Source organism: Varroa destructor, unplaced genomic scaffold (genome assembly GCF_002443255.2).
Source record: "Varroa destructor unplaced genomic scaffold, Vdes_3.0 BEIS01000005.1, whole genome shotgun sequence".
NCBI classification, from domain to species: domain Eukaryota; kingdom Metazoa; phylum Arthropoda; class Arachnida; order Mesostigmata; family Varroidae; genus Varroa; species Varroa destructor.
Genome location: NW_019211458.1, coordinates 29,404,330 through 29,412,911, shown reverse-complemented (window position 1 = coordinate 29,412,911; position 8,582 = coordinate 29,404,330). Strand labels below are relative to the sequence as shown.

The 8,582-nt window shown below is 39.7% G+C and overlaps 2 protein-coding genes across 3 annotated transcripts in view; one reads left to right on the top strand and one right to left on the bottom strand.

The window, feature by feature from the left end:
- The window catches only part of LOC111250863 (uncharacterized), a 32,752-nt gene that overhangs the window by 17,366 nt on the left and 6,804 nt on the right, over positions 1 to 8,582 (top strand). Inside the window, exon 2 of one of the 2 annotated variants that reach the window (XM_086991041.1) lies at positions 7,660 to 7,956. The exons of the other annotated variant lie outside the window; for it this stretch is intronic. Coding sequence (XP_086847167.1) covers positions 7,869 to 7,956 — 88 coding nt within the window. The 5' untranslated portion in view covers positions 7,660 to 7,868. The remainder of the gene's footprint in view (positions 1 to 7,659; positions 7,957 to 8,582) is intronic. 2 annotated transcript variants of the gene reach the window in all.
- Positions 1,880 to 4,290, bottom strand: LOC111250862 (uncharacterized). The gene is made up of 3 exons (XM_022806771.2): positions 4,131 to 4,290; positions 2,869 to 3,752; positions 1,880 to 2,747 (listed from the first exon to the last, which is right to left on the bottom strand). Exons 2-3 carry the CDS (start codon positions 3,731 to 3,733, stop codon positions 2,431 to 2,433), a joined length of 1,182 nt encoding a protein of 393 aa, XP_022662506.2. The 5' UTR covers positions 3,734 to 3,752; positions 4,131 to 4,290; the 3' UTR covers positions 1,880 to 2,430.

Genomic DNA, 8,582 nt, shown 5'->3' with positions numbered 1-8,582 from the left:
AAACGAAGTAAAGGATGTTCAAACTGAGACAAATTGGGATATTCTGAAATACTATTCTTTGACTAAAGGTGCAACAGCAAGCTTACTCTGTGCCACGTTCAAATCAAGCGTTTAACTGCTATCAGTAATGTAAGACAATACACCGTTAGATAAAAGAAAAAAACAGTAAACTACCACAACCCATTCTATTTCAGTTTACAGATTTAATTTTTACTATTATTCTTAGGTTGCAGCTAATATTAGTGCAATTCTGTAGTCTATTTTTAAATAACTAATCATTCTTGCTTCGATTTTCACTTTGATGCCCCAGAACATACAAAATAATAAAATAATGTTTTTAAAAGGAGCAGTGGACGGCCATGCTGCCTTGGTGCGATGACACCGGCCACATTCCGACGTATGGTTTAAGCACCACTAGAAAACGTTTTCAAATAAACAGAAAAATAAAAAGAAATCAAGTTTTACCATTATGTGTATCATGCAGCTTAGGAAATTATGGGAAAATACGCTTTTGAATCGATTACTACTAATTATTTTAAACAGTAAATGCGTACGTCTTCTTTTTTACAATTCGAATTATTAGATAAGCCAATATGATGTTTCAGCAACCTGGCTCGAATCAAATAAAACGTAAAAATAACAATCTTCTAAATATACTGCTCTGTTAAAAATAAAACAAAATTTGACTTTTCCTAGCCATGTCTTCCTGTACAAGTAGAGTTTTAACGTCATTTAACGCAAACAGTATAATTTTGCACTTAAAATGCTTCTCATGTATTTGGCTAATGATTTTTTCTAGTTTGAAGTGCCAACGAAGCTCGATTGAGTTGTCAATTGTATTAGCCTAGCTAGACTTTCCTAGAAAAAATACGTGTACCTAGAAATAAATCTGTCACCTTCGAGTGTAAAGCTGGATCAATTGCAATCAGATGTTTACAACGTATTTATTTTCTAGAAGACCACTTTTGGTGGTTGTTGTCGAACCTATATAATCAGTGACCTAGCATGGTTACAAACGAGTTTTTGTAGTGAACTGATATCAATGTGTTTACAAAGATTCAGGAACCATTGTAAAACTTAGCGCCAGGGTATTTGTTAGAGCCAGACAACCTTGGAGCTATTAATTTTCATGTGTAGCAGTAGCATTAAAACCCTTTTGCTTATATTTATAGAATTACGACAAGCAATTCGTTAACTTAATCTGCATTATGTTGAAAACTAAAACAAAGGTATTTGCAAAATTAGGTGGTTGGCCTCGTATTTCGCATTTAAGGAAAGTAACTTATGCTGCAAATCCGACATTTAAGAGAACTCTGATGACAGAATGATTGTTTCTAAGACTACCTGTGCCTGTTTCTAATCTGTGTAAACTACATGAATCTCGATATCGATATATTGTCCATATGTGCTATATGCGACTTCCTAATACAACGCAATTCATATATCCTTCAAAGATTGACGCTAAATTGCGCATAACGTTTAATACCTCCTTCTTGGACATAGCTTTGTTACAATGATTCTGTCATATGGAAGTGTCATGGAGCTTTACAACTAGAACGTCCGCGCTCCTTGAGGTATTTTTTTTAATGCGAAAGGGCAATTGAAGCATTATTGACCTTAAGTCTCGAGTTTTTCTGGTTTTTTTTTCTTCTGAGTTTTAAATTGGTGCTAGTTTTCCATAGTTTCTACAGCAATCCCACTTACAATTTCTATACTAATATCAAAAGAACTTGGTCTCGGTTCACTGATTTGATGCATTATTTTCACTGCTGGCTAGGGATTTATGCAAGAAGTCTTTTTCCAATTCTAGAGTGCAAACTCATCACAAACAAATTACGCAATACTAATATACCTAATTCTACGAAATGGAAAACAAGCCTTTCTCGTTTTTTGGTCCTTGACCATTTATTTGCAGTCCTCCGATGACGTTGATTTCGATGAGTACGGCTTCCGCCGCGTAGATCCCTTTCCCAATATATATATATGATATATTCAATAACCCCAACCTGAAGTCTTACCACAGCTTATGTTGAATGGCCTTTTTACGGTCTTTGGCCCAGACCAAAAAGCCCTAATGTTTGTCTGTTACCTCTGTGTTTTAAGCGTGCTGTAAATTGTGTGTTCTTCTTTATGTTGCTGTCAAATGTGAATAGTCTGCTACCGATCTAACACTGACTTCCTCTTCGAAACGATCTTCGTGTTCTTCTTTCAGGATCCTCCAGGCAAATAGGCACCTTGGCCCAAAAACAGATTACCTAGTTGATTGTGAGTAGTTAGGATTAGGGTAAAGGTATTTTTTGTACACGAATAGGGAATCAAGGGGCAAGGACAGAGGGTTAGTGAGAGTTCAACACCGACAGGATAGATAAGAGGGAACGATAGCAAGTTTTTTGAACGGACAAGTGAGCAGAACTATTGTCAAAACATCGGTCAAGAGCCTTTGCCCGCTTGAGGCAAGGCAACACCGAACAATTCTACGTGAAGAAGGTCAACGTTCGGACTCGTAAGTTGATTGTTATACTGACAATTGCTGCTCACCGGTCGCGCGGGCTTCGCGGCGCGATACGTACCATGACTTTGGGGACTGGCCTGATACGAGGTACCAGGCAAGGCTGTGGCACCCGTGCCCTGGGGGAAGAGTGAAGAGATAGCGTCCGTTCCGGTTGGCAGCGAGGTAGCGGCAGAAGCGGGTACTATTGCACCCGTTGGTGTCGCGCCTTCTTCCAGGGTGATGATCGGTTTGATGTCTGTTAAAGCCAAAGAAGGCAATAGCCATTAGGAATCAAAACTGAGGTGGGCATTAAAAAACAATTTTAAATAAAACTTTCCTATATTTCTTGAAAAACTATAACGAAATCAAGGGCTTACCCAGTCCGTCAGGTATGAGGGGGTTGTCCGGTCCAGTCGAATTGTTCATGTCCGTCGAGTTGTCGGTCCCATGATCGGTCGTCATGGAAGCCTCTAATAGGCGGGTGGGTTCAAAGTCAGCGTCCTTCGAAGAAGAATTAGGTCCGTTTGTGGTCGAGTTTCCATTGTTAGCCGGGGCGGATGAAGATGAATTATTTACAGTTGCGGCATTGCTTTGTACATTGGAAGTTTCCTTCTCTCCTCTCGCTTGGCCAGAAGCCTGTGACGGCGTCTGCGAGTGTTGCAGGGACGCCTGAGATCCGTCGTCGAGGGAGGTGGCTCCGTCCATCGACGAGTCGTCGTGCTCCGTACGGCTGGCCTTCGGAACAGACTCTTCGGAGTCGCTATGGCCTCCGGCCGAATCTGTACTCTTGCGTCGTACCCGCTGCCGTTTACGCCGCGATCCCGGCGATTCGGGGCGTGGCGTCACCGACGCGTGCGGTTTGTCCTCGGACTTGCCCTCGCCGGTGACTTCTGCGAGGCCCTTGATCTTCAACGCCTCGGCCGTCTTGAGCAGCGTCGGAAGCTGCTCCTGTACCACGTTCACCTCACCCTTATACATGAATTCGACTAAAGCTTTGAGATCGGCGTATCGAATATCTTTCAATATCACAATTGGGTGTTTGCAAGGGTTTTCGGTGAACAAATTCTCGAAGAACGGACTACAGGCTGATAGCACTACTTTGTGTGCTTTCACCTGCCGCCCTTCGCAGCCTATCGTTACGTCCACCAGGCTCTTGTTGGACAGCAGTCGGTCGAAGACCGACAGCATGTTGGCCTGGTGGTTGTTCCATTTCAGGCAAAATTGTTGGGCGTTTGAACCCATCTCGACGGATTTGTGGGCTCTGCAACAACAAAACAGAAAATTATTAATTCTCAGAATACACATTTACAATTAATCACTACAAATCCATCGACATGTTATCGGTTTTACTAAGACCGTAGGTGGCAATTACTTCTACGTTTGCAATGTCACTAAGACCATACGTAGCCACTATGAGCGAACACCGATGCCCTGTAAGTTAGGCTTAACTGCACACAAAACCCAGTCGATCTTAAACTTACTCCGAGCTACGCCGACAAGCATCAAGATCACATTGATCTTTCATCTATTTACTTATCGGCAAAGGGCCACAAGTTGAAACCTCAGATACAAATCTCAACAACCACAATTTACTGGATGACTTCGTCATCGCGACAGGCATTAAACCACAGCTACTTACCGGCTCAGCTACCGCAACATTTCACAACTCTGCTGGCCTAAGAGCTCTCGACTAAACCAACGCTCGAAGTAAAGTGTGGAGAGGCTGGGTCGTTCGTTGGATTTTGTGAGCCCGTTGGCGACTTAGCGGTGGCGGGTTGAGTCGCTGAGCGGAACGAGAATTCTGCAGCGACCTCTGGCGGCTGCTCCGACAGATTAACCCTGATCGAGTCGGTGGGCTGCTGGCTGTTGGATCGAGCCGACTACAAGCCAGGCAACAACCCGCATAGGATGGTTCCAACGAAGAGGCCCAACAGACGAGAAAAAGGTTTTCTTACTAACACTCTGCTAAGCCGGCAGTCCAAGCCAACCCTGTTCTATTGCACTGCAGTGCCCAATTGAGTCCAGCAGCGGGATGCGGAGAAATTGCTCGTCACGAAAGCCTGCTCTATGTGGTGCTTGTGGGTAATGTTCTTACTGCGGGTTCTTGAATCAACCCCGGTCCGGTTCTCTTTGGTATACTATCAAGTCGATGGCGGGTGATACCACTTGATGCAAGCAAGTAATATGTTGTAGGGATTCGCATGGTAACTTTATCGTGATATTGATGGTACACATGTTAAAAGTATAAACGAGTATTGACTTACAAAGATATACATCATTTAAATAGTGGGTTAAGCACATTGCTCGATTACTAGATAGAAGTAGTAATATGAATAAACGAGATTTATTGCATCCGAAGGGAACCAAAGCCATGTTCTTTACTCAAATTTGAAAGCAAAGTTTTTTTCACAGTTAATAGAATAAAAGTTTTTTTTTCTAAAATAAACAAAATTCCATGTAGAATTCGGCTGTAAAACAACAATAGATGCTAAAACTATCATTATTATGACGTTTTATAACACACAGTTAAGCCAAGTCGCTTGGTAACGCCCTGAAATCGCTCTACAGCTCGAAAGCGACAGGGTACTTATCACAACTTGAATACGTCACAAATATGTGGTAAGTTACAGCACGTTAGCAACTATTATTGTTCACAAAAATACAAGCATAGACAAATCTGTAAAACGGATTAAAGAAATATTTCCAGTTTGTTTCCAATTTTTTATCAGGGCCTTAAAAATATTAAAAAAGATACATCGATCTTGCATACGTTTTTCTAAAATAGCTATTTGCATGGCTATCTGATGCGAAGAAGCAACTGAAATCTTATATTTACATGTTTCGTACAAAAAATAAGTATAATGACTCCGAACACATTATAATCCACGAATCTGATCTACCCTTTCCGATTCCCAATGAAATGCATATACCTTGGAAAAATAATTAATCCGTCTCCTTCCATCGGTTGCTAATTAGCGAAAGATCTGTAGTTATATTGCCTCTTAGCAATGAACAGCTTTAAAAATAAATGTTTATATACTGCGCAATTTGAGCTAATTGTTCTAACCGTGATTTCAGGAGTGTATGGTTGTAGAATTTAAACCGTGAGATATTCTTTCTTTTATATATTCACCATCCAATTAATTCAAATCATAAAAAGGTGTCTACTACGTATTGGATCGAACTTGTACTGAGCTCAAAAGATCAGAAATCAGCCTCGGATATGTAAAATTTGAACAACTACCTATTATTCATTTATGATTCCTTTTAGGTCGTAAATTTTAGGCAAAAAAATGACTGCAAATAAGAGCTGTTATCAGTTTTGAAAGTCGCCTAAATCGCTAGGACATTTCAAGAGTTCGACATTGTCAATATTAATTTATAGAAGCTTATCAAATTTAATTGCGTAGTATATAGTAATATTTCCGCGTTAATCATACAAATCAACGTCTCCATTTTCCCCCCATAAGTAGGAAATAAATTAATTTATTATCGAATGTGAAGCTATGGCGTTCGCCCCATACATATGAACAATGCTCTTGTTACGAGGCGGCTTATTATTTTCGTTACCTTCGCTAATTTGATCTTTTAAAGTAAATTCTATATTGCAGATCTTATCTGAATTTAATAGATGCCCGTGATGGCTTTGTGATAATGGATCGAAATCGGTAACACGGCGCCCTGAATACGTTATGTCAAAATCACTAGAGCGATTTGAAATGATTATGTGAACTCCTTGTGTCTACTGACTGAAGCGTAATACAAGCGGCTAAACGATTATTTCAAACAACGATAGGATCTCCATGGATGCTTTCTCTGTAGTCATCTCATATAGTTCGATATAATGCAGTACTACTGTAGATAGCATCAAACGAGTAATGTTAGGTACGGTTCCTCAAGAATGAATAATTTCGAGGGAGATGCTATGAGTTAGTAACTTTCATCGCCTTATAAAAATTCCAGGCTTCTGCCATTAAGGGGCCCTAGATAGTAATAACCGTCTACTGCGTTTGCACTTTCTAAAGGTATTGACGATTCATGCCAATAATACAAATAGTCTGTGCTACAGTGATTTAGGTCAAAGAGATTCGGCAGAAATTTGGTATGAAAGTATGACTGGTTATTGTCTTTAACAGGAAAGTTCTGTAGACATTTTATGTATGTATAAGTGAAAAAATATTTAATATAATTTTTTCATATCTACTCCAGTTGCTACAAAGAATAACGTAATATTGATTTTCTATTGTAAGCACTTCATATCAAGTTGTGAAGTTAAATACAGCCTTTTATCTTACTGAAGAGATGCCCAAACGCTAGCGTATATGATTATCCGTTTTTGATTCTCATAACAATATTCACACCATAATTGTGTGATCTACTAACAGTAATCATGTGATTACATCTAGTAATTATACTAGGTTGATCTATTTTACTTGGTACATAAATAAATGCGCTTGTGAATGAGACTAAAACAGAGCAAGAAATTAAAGTTTTGTCTAAAATATAGAAAACAGCGAAAAAACGTAATTGTATTAATAGTATGAAAACATATAAAGAGCAAATGCATTGTTTTTTGAGCTGCCTAGGTGTTAGCCATATGAAAATATTGTTGATTCGATTACTTCTCGCGGTCATGATTGATCTGACTGTGCACCTAGTTTTCAAATTATATGTCTTTACACCAAATAGTTTATCAGTTTATCTATAGTCTATTTAATCGCTTGTACATTTTAAAATTAGCTAGTCTTTGTAAGTCCAATACTGCTAAGAAACTACCTGTGTTACAAATCACAAATGCTACAGCGTAACGCGATGTAATCAATGTTTAAAAAGCGAAGCGCAGTTATAAATGGGTTGTGATTAGTTGTGTCTGTACTTACCGAGCTGCAGCGTACTTGTGCACCAAAACAGGCGCTATATGATGTATTCGTTGAATTTAAATAGCAACTTCAAGCTTCGTGCTGGGATAGTATATTAGTAAGGCTTACACAATGTGGAGTCCCTCAAAACATGTAGCATCTGATCAGTGCGTTTCTACAAGGAACTCTGTTAGCATAAAAGATAAAGTAATCGATCTCAACCGGTTCGTCCAATCGGTATAGCACAGGCTAAACTGAGGCTACTGCTTTTCTCTTTGCTGCTAAATTCTCTGTATCTCCGACTTCCAGATTCAGCGGGACACGCTGCTTTATGGCGACAATATACTCATCTTTGGAAGGAGTAGGTTTTATGTGCATTAAGTTTTTGCAAGACCTTCGTTATACATTGGTGACGCGGCACTGGTGATCAACATGAACAAAACGGAGACCATAGAGTTTCGTCAGGCCCTTTTCCTGCTACCAACAATCTCCATATAGACAAAGCGGCCTTGCAATTCATGATCAGCTTTGGCACTTGGATGCGATTTTGCCTACGAATGGCTAAGCATTTGCAGAGTAAATCACGGAACAAAGTGACGGTGGCGTGTATGTAAGAACGAACTTCCTCAATATTTTCTTTACGAACGCCGCTGACACTGATTGGAAACTAGGATGGCGGTCATAGCTTTTCACGAGATTCAGATTGTAAGGAAGCATCTTTCCGGCGCAATTGAAAAAATTCGACCAATTTAAACTTGTGGTCCTAATACGCACTAAGATGTTTAATTTAGAGCACCTAAAGCGAAGATTTTTCTGGCCTATAAAATTGAAAATTCGCTGTACGCTGAATGTAGCATCTATGCTATATATATATAGATAGATATATATAGCATAGCATACAGCGAATTTTCATTTCTCGGACGCGATAGATACACGTACCTATACAAGATGTGGGAAACTAGCAACCTGACAGTAACATGGTTTGCAAGGTGGTCAACGGCCCACATATTTTCTGTATGTGCATCTATGGATTCCTGCAGTTTAAGTACGATAGAAACGAAATGATTGTTGAGTATTAAGCGGTTACGAGTGGCCACTACTTTACCAGTGACCACTTCTAGCCTAACACAGGTTTCCGATGCACCAGTTTTTTGCGATAATCCCATCACAGTAGAATCAGATTAACATCGAGTTTGTAGTACTTTGAATTTAACGCAATGTTTAGCACATTA

Bases quoted from the DNA above. Each gene is read 5' to 3' on its own strand.
- LOC111250862 (XM_022806771.2), bottom strand. From the start codon at position 3,733: ATGGGTTCAAACGCCCAACAATTTTGCCTGAAATGGAACAACCACCAG. The intron at 2,748-2,868 runs GTAAGCCCTTGA...TGGCTTTAACAG, and splicing joins CCTCATACCTGACGGACTGG to ACATCAAACCGATCATCACC.